General features: G+C 39.0%; 1 protein-coding gene across 1 annotated transcript in view; it reads left to right on the top strand.

Annotated features, from left to right (window-relative positions):
- The window catches only part of DRC11 (dynein regulatory complex subunit 11), a gene marked incomplete at its 5' end in the record, with an annotated part of 169,612 nt that overhangs the window by 17,813 nt on the left and 130,523 nt on the right, over positions 1 to 21,276 (top strand). Inside the window, one exon of the mRNA XM_079710231.1 lies at positions 14,776 to 14,981. Within this exon, the coding sequence (XP_079566357.1) occupies positions 14,776 to 14,981 (206 nt within the window). The remainder of the gene's footprint in view (positions 1 to 14,775; positions 14,982 to 21,276) is intronic.

The following is a 21,276-nucleotide window of genomic DNA, read 5'->3' on the forward strand; positions in this document are numbered from 1 at the left end:
GTGGGATTGCTGGATTGTATGGTAGTTCTATTTTAATTTTTTGAGGAATCTACACACTGTTTTCTATAGTGGCTGCACCAATTTACATTCCAGCAGCGTAAAAGGGTTCCCTTTTCTCCATATCCTCACCAACACTTGTTATTTTTTTTTGGCTTTTTGATAATCGCCAGTCTGACAAGTGTGAGGTGACATCTCATTGTGGTTTTGATTTTCATTTCCCTGACGATTCGTGATGTTGAGTATCTTTTCATGTGTCTCTGTTGGCTGTCTGTATGTCTTCTTTGGGAAAAGGCCTGTTTATGTCATCTGCTCATTTTTTAATTGGGCTGCTTGTTTTTTGACATTAAGTTGTGTAAGTTCTTTATATATTTTGAATATTAACCCTTTATCAGATACATAATTTGCAAGTATTTTCTCCCATTCAGTAGGTGGCCTTTTAGTTCTGTTGATAGTTTCCTTTGCTGTGCAAAAGCATGTAGTCCCATTTGTTTACTTTTGCTTTTGTTGCCCTTGCCTGCAGAGAGAAGTCTAAAATAATATTCAGATTGATGTCAAAGAGTTTACTGCCTTATGTTTTCTTCTAGGAGTTTTATGGTTTCAGGCCTTACATTAAAGTCTTTAATACATTTTTAATTTATTCTTTTTTTAAAAACTGTTTTTTTTAAATTTTTTAATCTTTTTGGCTGTGTTGGTTCTTTGTTGCTGCATGTGGGCTTTCTCTAGTTGCGGCGAGCAGGGGCTACTCTTCATTGCAGTGCGTGGGCTTCTCACTGCGGTGGCTTCTCTTGTCATGGAGCATGGGCTCTAGGAGCACAGGCTTCAGTAGTTGTGGCACACGGGTTTAGTTGCTCTGCGGCATGTGGGATCTTCCTGGACCAGGGATCGAACCCATGTCCCCTGCATTGGCAGGCAGATTCTTAACCACTGCGCCACCAGGGAAGTCCCTAATTTATTCTTGTATGTGGTGTGAGATAGGGGTCCAGTTTCACTTTTTTGCATGTAGCTGTCCAGTTTTCCCACCATTTGTTGAAGAGACTGTCTTTTCTCCATTGTATGTTTGTGCCTCCTTTGTCGTAGATTAACTGACCATGTGTGTGTGGGTTTATTTCTGGGAAGTGTTTATTGTTATTCTTATTCTGCTTTATTCTTGCCCTGGGTTGCCAGGTCATCAGAAACTCAATGAGCAAAACAATTCTCTTCCTTTAGTCACCTGATCCCAGGATTCTTTTATCCCTACTCTAGGGCAGGATATTTGCCCTTATTTATCTCAGATTAGGGCCCATTACAAAGTCCTTTACTGCAGCGTAGTAGAATGGTTAAGGCCGGGAACTCTGGAGCCAGACTGCCTGGGTTCAGATTCTGGTTCCACTATTTACTCGCTGGGTGAACTGGGGTGGTGTCTTGGCTTCCTGGTGCCTCGATTTCCACATATGCAAAATGGAGATAGTGCTAGCTCCTAGGCAAAGATGTGTGTTAAGTATTAAAGAAATTGGTATCTGTAAAGCATTTAAAATAGTGTCTGACACACTGCACCCTGTGAGCACTAGGTAAGTGTTCACTGTTATTTTTTTGAAATGGCTTATAATCGTGGGTTTAAATGCTCACATCACTCATGATTTAAAAATGCTTATTAAATTGTCATTTTTAATCTATTTAAGTTGGCCAAGATCAAAATGGTTAAGGTCACAATGTTGGCAAGGTGTGGGAAAAAAGGCTGTGTCATACACTGTTGGGGGGAAGAGTAAAGCAATCCTGCAACCTCTTTGCAAGGCAGCTCAGCAATATCCATTAAAATTACAAATGTATATTCTTGAAAAGTATGATCTATAGTACCCATAAAAAACCATTTTCAGACAAACTATTTTAAGCCAGAAGAAAACTATCAGTGCAGAGATACAAGAAAGCATACAGGGTAAGAGCAGAGATTCTGGAGGTACATGCTTCGGGTCAAAGCTCCAGTCTGCCACTTCCTGGCTGTGTGACCCTGGACAAGTTCTTTGACCTCTCTGTGCCTCAGTTTCTGCATATATAAAATGAAGATAGTAATGGTACTCATACATAAGGCTAGTTATTATGAGGAATAAATTAGTTAATATTTGTAAACCAGTTAAAATAGTGTCTCGCAAACTTTAAGTGCCATGGAAGTGTTTATTTTAAAACATTTTTAAAGAATGTAGGACACAAAAGTAGCAAATTTAGCTCCTACCACTAATCAATTACAGGCTCAACTATACAGTTCTATTCCAGCTCTTAATTAAGCAAATCTTAAAACTACTACAAGTTTCCAGAAAATAGATTTAACGGGCTAGAAATTGCTCTATTTTTAATTGTTTTACACCCACTTGAAGTTGTGGCATCCTAAAATAAAGATTTACCATAACTGTAGTATGAGCAGAGGGCAAAAGGAAACCATCAGTGGGCTTCCCTGGTGGTGCAGAGGTTAAGAATCCTCCTGCCAATGCAGGGGACATGGGTTCAAGCCCTGGTCCGGGAAGATCCCACATGCCATGGAACAACTAAGCCCGTGCACCACAACTACTGAGCCTGCACTCTAGAGCCGGCGAGCCACAACTACTGAGGCCACGTGATGCAACTACTGAAGCCCACATGCCTAGAGCCCATGCTCCACAACAAGAGAAGCCACCGCAATGAGAAGCCCGCGCACCTCAACGAAGAATAGCCCCCGCTCGCCACAACTAGAGGAAGCCCGCCTGCAGCAATGAAGACCCAACGCAGCCAAAAATTAAATAAATAAATAAATAAATTTTTTAAAATTAAAAAAAAAAAAGAAAAGAAAACCATCAGCCCTGACTCTCCCCCACAACTTTTTTCCACTTCTTCTTGCTGGGTTCTTCTTTCTGAGTAGATGTGTTTATATAAACACAGATATACAAGTATAGATATATTACTGTGAAATGAAATGGTGAAACAAAAGAGCTTATTTTTATAAACTAGGGAACGTCCATGCACATGCACGCACACGATCTTAAAATGGACCAACCAAAGAGCAGTTTACTCCACAGCATGAGGCATTCCACGTGTAAAACTAGCGCAGGAAGCGCACAGCGCAAGCCCATGGGCTGATGGGGCAGCTCTGAGTGCTCCCTAATGATGACCGACCGGGGGCTGCGTGGAGCTGATTAATCTCTGCGCTGACCACAGTGGTCATTTGTTGGAATAGACCCTCTCCCTTCCCCTCACTGCTCCATCCTCGCCTTAAGTGACTACAGTACCCCCAACACCATGAGCTCCTCCAGGAAGTTGCCAGCATTAAATCACTTATTTGCAAGGGGATTTGTGACTGATAAATTGAACAGATTGTCATTTGGACAAATGTCCATTTTATCTTACTAATTTGACCAAGGATTTTTAAAGGCAAAGCCCATCAAACATTAGATAAGCATTTTAAGTTAATGGACCATAGAGTCCTATTTCTCCACAAACCCAGGAGTCATCATCTTATGTCCTATTTTTACAGCAACATCAATTATTAATATGTATATTTTTGCTGACGGAGGACCTTGCTATAAACTTAGGTTTCGTTAACCAGTTCTGGGTCATTAACTGTGGAAAGCTTGTAAATATAATGGTTTATTCACATGGGAAGCCTTCATTAAGATGCATTATTCTACAGCTGATGTATTTCCATATATAGTATATTATTGTGTTCTCTATTTCCCTTTAATATTCGTAATTTATTTTTCAATGAGTTGCTGTTTATGCGGTGAGTTAACAAATTTGAATGCCATATGACCAAAGTTGCTAAACAGGAAAAAGATGTTGTAGCCCAAAGGAAGAGCTACTCATTAACATAAGAATCTAAATATATTATAACCTTTAAATTCAAAAGCAACTAGCGAAAGAAGCTACAAATGACCCCAAATGTATTTTTGTCAGAGAAAGTCTATCTCAAGCAACACGCATGAATACACACATATTAACAGCCCAGCGTGGTGTAATAGGAGAAACACAGACACAGAGGAATCCGGAAACCTTATTGCCAGCCTTTTCATTCTCATAGGATGGCTTGGGAGAGTCATTAAGTGATGGACCTCAGTCCCCATCTGTTCAATGGGATAATCAGGTCCTTATTTCTGTCTCAAAAGATGGATGTAACATCAGTAAAGAAATGTAGAGAAAGAAGGTATGGGACAGAGTGCCGTGGCAATTATAAAAGATCTGATGAGCGCTGGGGGACGTCTGTTTCACTCGTAGCCCATGGACATGTTATGAAGTTGGCTGCACACTGTGTGTAGAGCTTTGCCAGGACACCAGTCAGAGTTGCCTACTCATTAATTCACTTTTAGGGATTCAAAGGGGAAAAGGCCCAGCTAAAATATAGTTTGTATGTGTGAATCTATGAAAAAAATATGCTATGATTTACTATAAGAACAATGTAGTGGGGGGGATTTCATATGATTCACTGATAAAAAAATCATAACATTAAAGCGAGACTTCAAGACAATTTTACACGCTCATCAGAGACAAAGAAATTTGGGTCATTTGTAGCAGAGATGCATTTGAACATCTTCACGAAAACAGTGGACTTCAGGGTAGTCATTGGAGAGATCAGATAAAAATCTCTGTGTGAATTATAAACTTCTATTTCATAACACTAGGAATGTGAAAAATATGAGAATTGGATACTTCTTTGAATGATTAAATAAAGGGAATTCTTATCTCTTTATTTTGACACAAAGTAGATAATATAAAGTCATGGCTTTGAGCACTTACATCTTGAGTCAATTTAGATCACTGGCTTTTAACATTGTTCTTTAAAATGATTCTGTAATTCTCATTCTAGATCCACTTTCAAAGTCGTTTTAGGGGTTTTTCCATATCCAGAGTTGTACAGTCTCACGTTCTTATTATACTAAACTTAGACAATTTGCTTAGTTTGTTACACATTCTAATACATATTTTTATCAAGTATTATATGTGTGATTTTCTTTTCATTTTTTTTCACCTGGCTTTATGTCATTAAGTGGATGCTGTATTCTGACAGCATCTCAATTGTGGATTCAAGTAGAGAAGTCACAAACCAAAACAATGGTCACATTCCCACCAACAGTGCAAGAGGGTTCCCTTTTCTTTACACCCTCTCCAGCATTTGTTGTTCGTAGATTTTCTGATGATGCCCATTCTAACCGGTGTGAGGTGTTACCTCATTGCAGTTTTGATTTGCATTTCTCTAATAATTAGTGATGTTGAGCAGCTTTTCATGTGCCTGTTGGCCATCTGTGTGTCTTCTTTGGAGAAAAGTCTATTTAGGTCTTCTACCCATTTTTTGATTGGGTGGGTTGTTTGTTTTTTTAATATTGAGCTGCATGAGCTGTTTATATATTTTGGAGATTAATCCTTTGGCCATTGATTCATTTGCAAATATTTTCTCCCATTCTGAGGGTTGTCTTTTTGTCTTGTTTATAGTTTCCTTGGCTGTGCAAAAGCTTTTAAGTTTCATTAGGTCCCATTTGTATATTTTTGTTTTTATTTCCATTACTTTAGGAGGTGGATCAAAAAAGATCTTGCTGTGAATCATGTCAAAGAGTGTTCTTCCTATGTTTTCCTCTAAGAGTTTTATAGTGTCTCATCTTACATTTAGGTCTTTAATCCGTTTTGAGTTTATTTTTGTGTATGGTGTTAGGGAGTGTTCTAATTTAATTCTTTTACATGCAGCTGTCCAATTTTCCCAGCACCACTTGTTGAAGAGACTGTGTTTTCTCCATTGTATATCCTTGCCTCCTTTGTCATAGATTAGTTGACCATAGGTCATAAATCAAGCCTTAGGAAATTGAAATCGTATCTAGCATCTTTTCCAACACAACACTATGAGATTAGAAATAAATTACAGGGGAAAAAATGTAAAAAACACAAACACATGGAGGCTAAACAATACGTTACTAAATAACCAAGAGATCACTGAAGAAATCAAAGAGGAAATCAAAAATACCTAGAGACAAATGACAACAAAAACACGACAATACAAAACCTATGGGATGCAGCAAAAGCAGTTCTAAGAGGGAAGTTTATAGCAATACAATCCTACTTCAAGAAACAGGAAAAATCTCAAATAAACAATCTAACCTTACACCTAAAGGAACTAGAGAAAGAAGAAGAAACAAAACCCAAAGTGAGTAGAAGAAAAGAAATCATAAAGATCAGAGCAGAAATAAATAGAAACAAAGAAAGAAAAAAAGGGAGAAGACTCAAATCAGTAGAATTAGAAATGAAAAAGAAGTAACAACTGACACTGCAGAAATATAAAGGATCATGAGAGATTACTACAAGCAACTATATGCCAATAAAATGGACAACCTGGAAGAAATGGACAAATTCTTAGAAAAGCATAACCTTCTGAGACTGAACTAGGAAGAAATAGAAAATATAAACAGACCAATCACAAGCACTGAAATTGAGACTGTGATTAAAAATCTTCCAGCAAACAAAAGTCCAGGACCAGATGGCTTCACAGGTGAATTCCATCGAACATTTAGAGAAGAGCTAACACCCATCCTTCTCAAACTCTTCCAAAACATTGCAGAGGAAGGAGCAGTGCCAAACTCATTCTACAAGGCCACCATCACCCTGATACCAAAACCAGACAAAGATACTACAAAAAAAGAAAATTACAGACCAATATCACTGATGAATATAGATGCAAAAATCCTCAACAAATTACTAGCAAACAGAATCCAACAACACATTAAAAGGATCATACACCATGATCAAATGGGATTTATCCCAGGGACACAAGGATTCTTCAATGTATGCAAATCAATCAATATGATACACCATATTAACAAATTGAAGAATGAAAACCATATGATCATCTCAACAGATGCAGAAAAAGCTTTTGACAAAATTCAACACCCATTTATGATAAAAACTCTTCAGAAAGTGGGCATAGAGGGAACCTACGTCAACATAATAAAGGCCATATATGACAAACTCACAGCAAACATCATTCTCAATGGTGAAAATCTGAAAGCATTTCCTCTAAGGTCAGGAATAAGACAAGGATGTCCACTCTCACCACTATTATTTAACATAGTTTTGGAAGTCCTAGCCATGGCAATCAGAGAAGAAGAAGAAATAAAAGGAATACTTGGAAAAGAAGAAGTAAAACTGTCACTGTTTGCAGATGACATGATACTATACAAAGATAATCCTAAAGATGCCACCAGAAAACTACTAGAGCTAATCAATGAATTTGTTAAAGTTGCAGGATACAAAATTAATGCACAGAAATATCTTGCATTCCTATACACTAACAACAAAAGATCAGAAAGAGAAATTAAGGAAACAGTCCCTCTTCTTTTTCTTTATCATCATCATTTTAGGCTTTGCAGGCCATATGGTCCTTGTCCCAACTATTCAGTGTGGCCGTTGTAGTGTGTAAGCCACCATAGACAGCATGTAAATGAATGGGCATGGCTGCATTCCAATAAAACTTTTTTTACGAAAATAAGCAGTGGGCCAAGTTTGACTTGTGTGCTATAGGTTACCAGACCTTTTTCTAGAGCAGTTAGTTTTTCCTCAAACCTGGATATTATCAGAATCACTTGAAGACTTTCCCAAACTACTAGTTTCTTGCTTCTTCCTCACCCCCAGGATGGAACTGAGAATCCATTTTTTTTTTTTTTTTTTACTGCTTTTCAGAATTTTGAGGAAAAACGTGAACTTGGAAAAAATAACTCACTGGTATATTTGAAGATGTGTTGCATCTAAAATAATTTCCCTGAACAAAGTGACTACTAAAAACAAGAAAAGAGCAAATATAAAATAAGAAGGAATTTTGGGAAGATAAGAGCATGCTCAAAAAAGCAAAACAATAATAACCCCTCTAAAATTCTAAATAAATCCAAATAATAAATGGACATAACTCAAAGCCAAATTAATTGTGAAAGGTAAAGATAGAGAAATCTTCTGTAACATAGTGCATGCAAGTAAAGGAGAGATGGAAAATACAAGAGAAAAGGTCAGATCAATCTGGTGCCCTGCCATTTATGTAATATTTGTGGCAGGGAGAAAAATGGAGAAAAAGAAATAATAGAAGGAAAATTTACAGAGGAGAAGACATAATTCTTTATATTGAAAGGACCCACCAAATGGAGAATGTGATGAATGAAGAAATGCTCACACCTAGATTCATTTTGATAAACTTTGAAAAGACTAAGTGTAAAGCATCATAAGAGCAGAATAGCTTACCTACAAAGGAACAATCATCAAATTTCCAACAAGCTAGTCACTGGCAGCTCTGCCCATTAGAAGAAGTATCCTCCAGGGTAGCTACTAAACTGCCATTCAAGTGGGAAGGGCCAAATGAGGACATTTTAGAAGCGCAAGTACTTAGAATATTTATGGCTGACCCTATCCAGTCTGAAAGTTACACTCAAGGACATGCTTCACAACCTAAATGTCCATCGACAGATGAATGGTTAAAGAAGATGTGCCACATATATACAATGGAATATTACTCAGCCAGAAAAAAGGAACGAAATTGTGTCATTTGCAGAGACGTGGATGGACCTAGAAACTGTCATACAGATTGAAGTAAGTCAGAAAGAGAAAAAACAAATACCATATGCTAACGCATATATATGGAATCTAAAAAAACGGTACTGATGAACCTAGTGGCAGGGCAGGAATAAAGACGCAGATGTAGAGAATGGACTTGAGGACATGGGGCAGGGGAAGGGTAAGCTGGGATGAAGTGAGAGAGTGGTGTGGGCATATAGACACTACCAAACATAAAATAGATAGCTAGTGGGAAGCAGCCACATAGCACAGGGAGACCAACTCGGTGCTTTGTGACCACCTAGAGGGGTGGGATAGGGAGGGTGGGAGGGAGATGCAAGAGGGAGGAGATATGGGGACATATGTATACGTATAGCTGATTCACTTTGTTATACAGCAGAAACTAACACAACAATGTAAAGCAATTATACCCCAATAAAGAGGTTAAAAAAAAAAAAAGGACATGCTTCAGCAAAATGAAAACTGAATAGGAGAAAGAAGACTAAAAAATGAAACCAAAACAATGGTTAAATTTAAATAGTTACTGGTTTAAAAATTAATCACAATCTGTTATTACACAATAAAAGTTTGGGGGAAAAATAGTGAACACATGCAGAGGTCCTAGGCTTGCTTAAAGACAGAGTAAAAATACTAATTCTAGACATAAATACAAATATAGGTGGTAATTATGATGTTAAAAATTTCAGAATAACTGGCAGAAGATTATAAATGAGATGTATAGTTTCTTAACCACTGCACAGCAAGAATGAACAAAGTTAACTGCATAGACCCAGCAAAAAGTAGGAAAGGAAAAACAAGAAATTGTGTTAGAAAACATAAGATGGCAGAATTAGCTCTGAATATTTTATTTATAGAAATGAATAAAATTCCTCTTTTCTATAATTTTCAGATTGAGTTTTTAATGTACAGTTATATGCTATTGAAAGGGAGAAACTTGCTGAAAAGTTCAAAGCAAAGGGACTTAAGAGCTGTGTCAGTGAATTTGGTTTAACTCGGTAGAATAAGCGATTGTGATTATCTTGTTCTTTCTGCCCAGTGGGGAGCGAGGTGAGATCCTGTTCTTTTTTTTTTATTTATTTTTTTATTTTTTATTAGTTTCTGCTTTATAACAAAGTGAATCAGTTATACATATACATCTGTTCCCACATCCCTTCCCTCTTGTGTCTCCCTCCCTCCCACCCTCCCTATCCCACCCCTCTAGGTGGTCACAAAGCACCAAGCTGATCTCCCTGTGCTATGCGGCTGCTTCCCACTATCTATCTACCTTACGTTTGGTACTGTATATATGTCCATGCTTCTCTCTCGCTTTGTCACAGCTTACCCTTCCCCCTCCCCATATCCTCAAGTCCCTTCTCAAGTAGGTCTGTGTCTTTATTCCTGTTTTACCTCTAGGTTCTTCATGACATTTTTTTTTCTTAAATTCCATACATATGTGTTAGCATACGGTATTTGTCTTTCTCTTTCTGACTTACTTCACTCTGTGTGACAGACTCTAGGTCTATCCACCTCATTACAAATAGCTCAGGAAGTTTATAGCAATACAATCCCACCTTAAGAAACAGGAAACATCTCGAGTAAACAACCTGACCCTGCACCTAAAGCAATTAGAGAAAGAAGAACAAAAAAACCCCAAAGTTAGCAGAAGGAAAGAAATCATAAAGATCAGATCAGAAATAAATGAAAAAGAAATGAAGGAAACGATAGCAAAGATCAATAAAACTAAAAGCTGCTTCTTTGAGAAGACAAACAAAATTAATAAACCATTAGCCAGACTCATCAAGAAAAAAAGGGAGAAGACTCAAATCAATAGAATTAAAAATGAAAAAGGAGAAGTAACAACTGACACTGCAGAAATACAAAAGATCATGAGAGATTACTACAAGCAACTCTATGCCAATAAAATGGACAACCTGAAATAAATGGACAAATTCTTAGAAATGCACAACCTGCCAAGACTGACTCAGGAAGAAATAGAAAATATGAATAGACCAATCACAAGCACTGAAATTGAAACTGTGATTAAAAATCTTCCAACAAACAAAAGCCCAGGACCAGATGGCTTCACAGGCGAATTCTATCAAACATTTAGAGAAATGCTAACACCTATCCTTCTCAAACTCTTCCAAAACATAGCAGAGGGAGGAACACTCCCAAACTCATTCTATGAGGCCACCATCACCTTGATACCAAAACCAGACAAGGATGTCACAAAGAAAGAAAACTACAGGCCAATATCACTGATGAACATAGATGCAAAAATCCTCAGCAAAATACTAGCAAACAGAGTCCAACAGCACATTAAAAGGATCATACACCATGATCAAGTGGGGTTTATTCCAGGAATGCAAGGATTCTTCAATATACGCAAATCAATCAATGTGATCACCATATTAACAAATTGAAGGAGAAAAGCCATATGGTCATCTCAATAGATGCAGAGAAAGCTTTCGACAAAATTCAACACCCATTTATGATAAAAACCCTCCAGAAAGTAGGCATAGAGGGAACTTTCCTCAACATAATAAAGGCCATATATGACAAACCCACAGCCAACATCACCCTCAATGGTGAAAAACTGAAACCATTTCCACTAAGATCAGGAACAAGACAAGGCTGCCCACTCTCACCACTCTTATTCAACATAGTTTTGGAAGTTTTTAGCCACAGCAATCAGAGAAGAAAAGGAAATAAAAGGAATCCAAATTGGAAAAGAAGAAGTAAAGCTGTCACTGTTTGCAGATGACATGATACTATACACAGAGAATCCTAAAGATGCTACCAGAAAACTACTAGAGCTAATCAATGAATTCGGTAAAGTAGCAGGATACAAAATTAATGCACAGAAATCTCTGGCATTCCTGTACACTAATGATGAAAAATCTGAACTGAAAGTGAAATCCAGAAAACACTCCCATTTACCATTGCAACAAAAAGAATAAAATATCTAGGAATAAACCTACCTAAGGAGACAAAAGACCTGTATGCAGAAAATTATAAGACACTGATGAAAGAAATTAAAGATGATACAAATAGATGGAGAGATATACCATGCTCCTGGATTGGAAGAATCAATATTGTGAAAATGACTCTACTACCCAAAGCAATCTACAGATTCAATGCAATCCCTATCAAACTACCACTGGCATTTTTCACAGAACTAGAACAAAAAATTTCAAAATTTGTTTGGAAAAACAAAAGACCCCGAATAGCCAAAGCAATCTTGAGAACGAAAAACGGAGCTGGAGGAATCAGGTTCCCTGACTTCAGAGTATACTACAAAGCTACAGTAAGCAAGACAGTGTGGTACTGGCACAAAAACAGAAAGATAGATCAATGGAACAGGATAGAAAGCCCAGAGATAAACCCACGCACATATGGTCACCTTATCTTTGATAAAGGAGGCAGGAATGTACAGTGGAGAAAGGACAGCCTCTTCAATAAGTGGTGCTGAGATCCTGTTCTGAAAGAAGGATTAAGAAAAAAAAAGGTCATGAAGAACCTAGGGGTGAGACGGGAATAAAGACACAGACCTACTAGAGAGTGGACTTGAGTATATGGGGAGGGGGATGGGTAAGCTATGACAAAGCGAGGGAGTGGCATGGACATATATACACTACCAAATGTAAAATCGATAGCTAGTGCGAAGCAGCCACATAGCACAGGGAGATCAGCTCGGTGCTTTGTGACCACCTAGAGGGGCGGGATAGGGAGGGTGGGAGGGAGGGAGACGCAAGAGGGAAGTGATATGGGAACAGATGTATATGTATAACTGATTCACTTTGTTATAAAGCAGAAACTAACACACCATTGTAAAGCAATTATACTACAATAAAGATGTAAAAAAAAAAAAAAAAAGAACAGTGAGACCAATAGCTCCCTCCCTCTGCTTGGCTCTTGCAGCCACACTTAAACCTCTTCAGGAGCAGATGGGAGGATTTCTGTCTGCAGAAACCAGCTCAAAAGAAAGACATTTGGATACTGATACGCAGATATCTCCAGTAAAGCAGCTCTGACCTCACCAGTCAGCAACTCCCCTACACAGGTTCCAAACAGCTCTGGGAGCCTCCCTGCTAAATAAGCATGAACCACAAAGGGTCACCAGTCACTTAGGAAAGACAGAGACCCAACAGAAAAGAAATAGGAAGGAAAAAAAGAGGGGTAAAATAAAACATAAAAAACAAAATTCTAGAAGTAATAACCTTATGGAAATAAAAGAGGATTATCGAATCCAGAAATTAGAACAAAATGCCCCCAAAAAGAAGAATCAAGGAACAGTTGAAGTGCTGTTGAAGAGTTAAAATATAATAATAGAAACTTCAAAAAATAAAGTTGTAAGAAAAAATTAAGAAAATCTCCTAGAAAATAGGAAAATGACAAGGAGATGGATGAGGGATACGTGTAAAGAAAATTGCAGGAGTTCTGAGAAGAAAAGAACTAAGAAAACAGAGGAAGGAAATTGTAAAGGAACAGTAACCAAAAAAATCCTTGTAAGGAAAGGATATGGATTTTCGGATTTAAAATGGTCCCTGGCTTTAGTTAGGTTGTATCCATACCTTGGCTATTGTGAATAATGCTGCAGTGAACAGGGGGGTGCAGATATCTTTTTAAGATCTTGATTTCATTTCCTTTGGATGTATACCCAGAAGTGGGATTGCTGGATCATATGGTAGTTCTATTTTTAATTTTTTGAGGAACCTCCATAGTGTTTTCTATAGTGCCTGCACCAGTTTACATTCCCACCAACAGTGTACAAGGGTTTCAGTTTCTCCACATCCATGCCCAACATTTGTCATCTTTTCTCTACTTGATACTAGCCATCCTTTGCTGAATCAGATTATAGTTTTTGGATTCTGGAAGAATATTTCCTCAGTTTTGTGTGCTTTCACAATGTAAGTGACACAGACACGACACACTTTTATGTTTATCTGCATTATTATTTTCTCTACCACTTTCTTAAGTCTATACAATCAAATCACAATAGTAAATCAAGCCCTCATTTGTAGCATTTGCTAATTTCGATGGTGTAAGTATTCCTATAGCCAACTGCAAGCTTCTAACCTGAATGAACACAGGAAGATACGCACAAAAGTGACAGCATTATTAAAGTATTTTCACCTTAGAGATACAACAGACATAATGACATCAAGAGCATAGGTGACAATAAAATCCAGTAAAAATAATTATGAAGCAATGACTTTTTGGTATCGGTAACTTGCACTGTTAACATAATTTAATCCTAAATTTATATAATTTAGCATTTAAAAATAACTGTGCCTAACAGCAGGCTTGCAAAATTTCTGAAAATCTATCAACTGGATCTCATGAGTCATTACAGGCTGGCTCCAGCACACCACTGAATTTGTCCTTAATTTGCTAACTTACCTGCGCTGAATCTCTGAACTCCTTAGAGCTCAGGATCTTTAGCTCATACCTATGATTCCCATGTGTGTTCTTCTTCTCCAAGTCCCTTTTAGTTCTTTCCAACCAAACCCACAAGGTAGCACTTTTATAGACTATTTGACATGGTTCCCTACTGTGACGGACATTACTCTTATCCCACCAACCTCGTTTCTTTAGCGGTTCTAAAGAACAGGAATTATGTCTCAAAGTGACTTTGTATTTTCTGTTACAACAACCCTCCACATGTTGCTGGACCAGTGCTGAGCATTTGGTTGGCGTTCCATAGCCAGACGTTGTTGCCTTTCTGATCAGCAGATGTGGAGAGAGAACATTCTCACAATAAGATGTAATAGCGTGAATGTCTGGAGTCAGCTGAGAATTTCCTGCTCTGGAGGTCTTTAACAATAGAGGGGATGTTTTCAGAGTTGGTTTTGGTGTCATTTTTCTTGAAATCAGAACACCCAAACTCTTTTCATCAATTCTTGCTTCATTTACTTTCTAATGCTATATTCTTTTCTCTCCCACTGACCAAGAAGATTTGGAAAACTTTACCTTCTGCAACTTGAATGATTTTTTGAATGATTTACCGAATAAGCATTTTTTAAGCTAATAACCAGTTTCTGGGAAATAGTACAGAGTGATCCCATACTTCCTCCCCAGGGTTGTGAATTACTCCTTCAAGCTCTCCTGCAAGATCTGATTCTGTTGTTTTGTTTGTATTTCTTATGGGTCTTTGGTAGGACACCATTGAAGATACTGACATATTTCATTATTGTCTAATATTTTTCACTGCTCTGTAACCTTTATGATCTCAAACCTTTTGGCTTATATTTTCAGAACCCACCTCCTTTGTTTAATGAAGTCAGTGCTGCATTAATCCAGGCTGACAGGGTGACCCACCTGCGGGATAAGGTGCAGGTAAAGCATGAGGAGGAATACAAAGATGCCTTGGTTACAATCAAGGATGACTTGAAACTAATAGAAGGTCCCAACATCAAGGAGAACCTCCAAGATGAGATCCGGCGTTGGTTCATCGAATGCAGGTGAGTGTAGGACATCTATCCTGACAGTCTCTTCTGTGGTGGTTGATATTCTTGTGTGTTTTTAAGCACAGAAACATGTTGATATAGATTCATGTGGTTTTCTGGCTTCATTTTAAAAAAGTAGAATGTGAAGGCTAAGAATTTAGGAACTAATTCTTATTTTAATGAAATTGCTTTTGTTCCTGATTTTTTTTTAAAATACAGTCTATATAATACCTCTGTAGCCACATGAAATTGAACATCATGGGTGGATGACACAGCCCCAAGATGGTAGGCTTTCACAAGCCAGGTCTGTCTGAAATCCGAGGAGTCCGGCCACAAGCAATTCACTCTACCCTTCCTTCTGGGATTTGACCCTAATTGTATGAGGCTCCACAGTCTCAGTTATGCTCCTTCTCTGTCATAATCCCTTGAAGCAGCTGCTGACTCTAGGACCTGATGCCTGGCCCCCAGGCCTCCCATGAAATGATGGGAAGGTAGCAGTTCTGGGGACAAGGCATTATGTATATTAAGGCCTTCCTGTATTAAGGGTCTGCCTATATTAAGGGTCTTCTTTAATGATCTTAAGTGAAATGTTAAGCAATTTAAAGCTTGTTTTCAAAAGATGGTTTTTGTTTACAAAAGATGTGCTCCTTTATTAGAGAAGTACAGTAGAACAAACACTTATAGGACACAGTGCAAGTTTCCACACAGTAGAACAAACGCTTTGTAGGCAACCCAGTTGGAGCAGCTTTAAAATCTATTTCAAGAGGGGAAAGGAAAGAGAGCAGATTGTTGTTGATCAGTCCCAGGGCCATGGAAGCAGTCTCGCCACCTGTTTTCTTTGATGGGTATTGTGCTGTACACATTAGGTTCAGAGACACTCAGATTCCAACTTTGATGAGCTCGTCAGGACCAGGGAATTTAACTTGTTGGCAATAGAAAACCAAACTCCTTCTCAAAACATTACATTAAAAGATGTTTATAACTGTGGTAGGCAGCCTCCCAGATGGCCTCCGCTGACCCCAACTCTTCCTCTGGTAATGTCCTCCCTTTGAGTGTGATGTAGACCTAGAACTTCACTGCTAAAGAAAAATATATGGGGAACTTCCCTGGTGGACCCGTGGTTAAGACTCTGCGCTTCCACTGCAAGGGGCACAGGTTGGGGAACTAAGATCCTGGTCAGGGAACTAAGATCCCACATGCTGCGCAGCACAACCAAAAAAAAAAGAATAAAAAGAATATGGCAGGGGACTTCCTTGGTAGTCCAGTGGTAAAGAATCCACCTTACAATGCAGGGGACGCGAGTTCGATCCCTGGGCAGGGAACTAAGATGCCACGTGCCGCGGGGCAACTAAGCCCGCACGCCACAACTAATGAGCTCACGCACCTCAACTAAAGAGCCCTCGCTCCCTGGAGCCCTCGCACCACAACTAGAGAAGAGAAAACCTGCACACCACAACTAGAGAGAAGCCCAAGCACTGCAATGAAAGATCCCACGTGCTTCAATGAAGATCTCGCGTGCCGCAACTGAGACCCGACAGAGCCAAAAATAAATAAAATAAATAAATAAATAATAAAAATAATTAAATCTTAAGAAAACAAATACGGCAAAAGCAGTGGGGCGGCACTGCCATCTTGCTCGCCTCTCGCCCCCTCACTTGCTTTCACCCCTGGCTCTGAGAGGGGTCAGCTGCTGCCCAGCAGAGGGGCCCCATGGAAGGAACGGAGGGAGGTTTCTGGTGACAGCCAGCAAGCAACTTGGGCCTCCTTCCAGCCTGAGAAGAGCTGAATCTTGTCCACAGCCACATGCGTGAACTGGAAGGGCATTCTCCCCAAGGTGAGCCTTCAGATGAGGCTGCAGCCCCAGCCAACACTGTGTGCAGCCTCGTGGGAGACCCCGAGGCAGAGATACCCACCTGAGCCACATCTAGTTCCCTACCCACAGAAACAGTGACACAATAAACGTGTTGTTTCGGTCACTAAGTGTTGGGGTGACTTAGCATGCAGCAACAGATGTCTAACACACATCAGTTATTTTACAATGATTCAGAAAAACTTGAACAATCATAAGCTTCTCTTGTGTTAATTCCGTATGGGATTCTAACATGCTATCTCCTCAATAATACATAAATTTTATAACAAAGTTTCTTCAGGAATGTTTGATATAACAGTTACTTGCTTTTGATTGGAGAGTTCTGTCCTTTATTATATAAATAGGGCTTTTAAATAGTTAGTTATGATTTTTTAAAATTCAAAATTAATTTTGTGAACTTTTCTCTTTATATCGTATTTATCAGGGATATTTTATTGCCAAACGGGATATTTTAAATGAAAGGAATATTTTAAAATGAGAAATTGGACATTGTATTAATTCTATACTGAAACTGATAATAATAAAGAGATAGAGAAAAGATGCTAATAGGGAGGGAGATATTTATATATGCATATATCCCCTCTTCACTTTATCAGCTTCCTCCTTTTAATTCTGGTGATGGCTTCATGGAGACATAAGATAGACATATACATGTGTGTGTGTGTGTGTATATATATGTATATATATATATACATACAGGCAGATAGATAGATATCTCAAACTTATCAAATTGTACACTTGAATATGAAAAGTTTATTATATATGACACATCCATAAAGCTGTTAGAAATAGATCAAAGATATTATATCAGCAGAGATGTTAGTGTTTGAGTTTTTTAAAGTAGCTTGGTTTTTTGTTATTCAAACACCAAGACCCAGTATTCCAATCACTAGCCTTGTTCTCAGACTACTCCGCTCCCACCCCGCCAACCTCCCACTCACAGTATAAGAAAAACTTAATCAGTAACAATTACAGGTAACAATCTCTTCCAGCTTAAATAGTCTCTTTAAGGTTGACTGTCTATTTGGAGTAAATTTGCAGTCACTTCAGATGCCTCCCTATCATGAATGTCCCTGTTTTTCTTCCCTCTGTGGCATCTGACTGCAAAGGGAAATTACCAACCTTCACAGCATTGTCTGGGGGCCAGGAGAGTGAGCAGCATCTGGGCTCGGGCTATGTCAGTGCCCTGGCTGGTTTCTGCAGGCGGGTGGTGTAGCCATCTGGTCCACGAGGAGAGACCAGTCCACCTGGTCTTTGGGGACCTCCTCCTGTGGCCTGTGGTTTCTGCCACGTGCCCTCACTCACTGGGCAGCTGCAGTTCAGGCCTCTCACCTCCTGAACAGCCCTCATCCCGCTGGGATGCTGGTTCCTTCAGGACCCACATTCCCCAGGAGTGTACAGGGTGCCCTTCTCAGGCCTTGGGGGAGGGGCAGGATCTCTCACACCCTCCACCAGCAGGTCCCCTCCTCCTGGCTCCGTCCAACCCCATCACATGCTGCACACCCAGGAAGACAAGCACTGCCCAGATGGGCCCTGATGCTCTTCAGCCACTCCACGGTCTCTGCTGGGATCTCAACACTCATCCCCTCCTTGGCTGAGACCGCTGGAGGATGGGGCCCAAGACGCAGATGGTATCCCCACTTGTCCACCTTCTCCTCCCTTCCCCCACCACTCTGCCTCACCAACTTCTTGTTCAAATCCATCCTCCGTAGGAAACCCTCCCTGAGTGCTTCCCCGCAGTTCCTCTCCATCTCCTCCTTGAGCTCTGCCCGAGTCTTCCCCTTCCCCCTCTAGGCGATCTGCATAATCACAGAAACTAGAGCCTTGCTTCCTGAGAAATAGCTGTGCCACCTTGGGCAAGTCGCTTAACCTCTCTGTGCTGTCAGTCTCCTCATCTGTGATAGGAGAACAAGACTCAAACCTATTTTGTGGGGTTGTTAAGATATGGGAGACTTCGACCCCAGTATGCAGACCATTATTATTTCTGCCATATTGTACACATCTGCTCATTCATATGCCCCTCCCCCAGATAAATGGCAAGCCCCGTGAGGACAGTGCCCGGTGCTGAGGAGAGAGTGGTGGATACAGTCCCCATCCAAGCAGTGGGTAGTGCAAGCCAGCAGCACTGCCCTTTTCCTTTCTTATCTAATTACATAATTGTGCCTGGAGGAAATATACTCAGGATGATTTTGTGCAATCATGGAACTTTAAGTAGAAAGGCATTGTTTCAAAAGAACTGTCTTCTGATTAAATCACCTTCATTTATAATTGAAACCTTCATTTTCATAGTTAATGAAGATGATATGCCCTGTGTTCATGAATTTTCCTTATCAGCAACTTTCCTCCCTTTTCTCAGGACATCAGAGAACAGATGCCCACAACCATGTTTTCTACAAATGAAATACTTCTTTACTTTTAGATAGACTTTTATAATCCAATTTATTGTTAGGTGATATAGCCAAGTTGAAAGCACTATGTACAATTATAACTCCAAATAAGCTAAAATGTATAAAATATACGTATACACACATATACATATATACAAAGGTATATTCACACATGCATTTAATTTATTAAATATATGTTTGCAGATGGATGGAAAATTTCTGGAAGGATACACTAGAAACTTTGTTAGCATGGCCACCTCTGGGGACAAGAGTAGTGATGTTACTTTTATCTCATATTCTCCTGTACGCTTAGAAGTCTTTCTTTCCATAAGTATTATTTTTATAATGAAAAAGCCTAGTTAAAAATATAGTAGAAGAAAAAGAAAGGCAAGAACTTAATTTGGGATAATCCAAAATAAACATTTGAAATGTTAAAACACCCTAATTTTTTTAGAAGTATATTGATGCAATACCTGCAGAACACTCCTGGAAATTCTTTTGATGAAAGAATAGGGTGCCTTGAGGCTGGCAGTAACTGTGGGTTACTCCCCCGTCTGAGGTGCTGGGAGGGTCATGGGAGACTCCTGATGGCCTCCTGGGAGCAGCCCCTCCCATTGGCTCTGGGCTTTCTTTGAAGACGAAGCCCTCCCGGCCAGTCCCCTTGAGAACATTCCATCCTGCTGTTACTGACCTGACAGTTTGGAGGCTGAGTTAGAGCAGCTCCCATGGGTATATGCTGTGTGTAATTCACAGAGACGTAAAGATACCTCCTTTTGAAGTAATGTAAGGTCGAGGGCGGATTTATTTTCATAATTGGATTACATTTATCTGATTGACTTTGATAAAATCCCTTTCCTTGCTTTTTTAAATCAAAGACAAATAAAAAGCAAATATTGTCTTTTGAAACATGAAACATGATCAGTCTTCAGGATAAATTCCAACAGGACATACAGTGACAAGTAAAAAATGACTAGAAGTTACAAATATAAACTCCCACAATTTTGAATACTAATTCTTAGCTGATTTAATCAATACTTGTAGTTGACAAAAGTTGCCCGGTATTTTATCAAATACTAGGATTTGTGGTTCAAGTTGATTTTTAAATTATTTTAAAGGAAGTCTTTTTTTTTCCAGTGTTAAAACTAATACATGCTCATTGTAGAAAATTTACAAGACAGAGTTTAAAGAAGAAAATTTAAATTGTCTATAATTTTAGTAGACAGAGATAGCTACTGTAAAAATTTTGGGTAAATTGCTTTCCAGTATTTTTCTCTCATATATTTTATATATATATATATATATATATATATATATATATATATTTTTTTTTTTTTTTTTTTTTTTTTTTTTTTTTTTTTTGCGTTACGTGGGCTTCTCACTGTTGTGGCCTCTCCTGTTGTGGAGCACAGGCTCCAGACGTGCAGGCTCAGCGGCCATGGCTCACGGGCCCAGCCGCTCCGCGGCATGTGGGATCTTCCCGGATCGGGGCACGAACCTGCGTCCCCTGCATCGGCAGGCGGACTCTCAACCACTGCGCCACCAGGGAAGCCCTCATGTATATATTTTAATTACAGTTTTATGAATCCTTTTTCTAATTTTTAAAAATTTAACACTGGGTTTCCCTATGTCCTTAAAATGTTTTGCCAAAAGATGTCTTTCATGATTGCTTAACATTCTGTTGGATGGATGGACTAGCTAATGAATCAATGATTATCTTTTTAATATTTTGTCAAATTGATAAGAGACCAGTGCTGTCCCTTAATTTGCGTTTATTTTATTATTTGGAGGGGTTGAAAAATCTTTTGGACTTTTTGTCAATAGCATTTCTTCTGTGAACTGCCCTGTCATTTATATGCTTCCCTTTGTGATGTCTTTTTTCTTAAGTGACCTCTAAAACGTAGTATATATATAAAGTAGCTTAACCCTTGCATTAATTTGTGATTACTGCTGTAATGCATGACCACAAACTTGGTGGCTTAAACCAATAGAAATTTATTTTCTTCCAGTTCTGGAAGTCAGGAGTCTGAAATCACGGACTCAGCAGGACTGTGCT

This window comes from Hyperoodon ampullatus (assembly GCF_949752795.1).
Source record: "Hyperoodon ampullatus genome assembly, chromosome: 8".
Lineage (NCBI taxonomy): Eukaryota > Metazoa > Chordata > Mammalia > Artiodactyla > Ziphiidae > Hyperoodon > Hyperoodon ampullatus.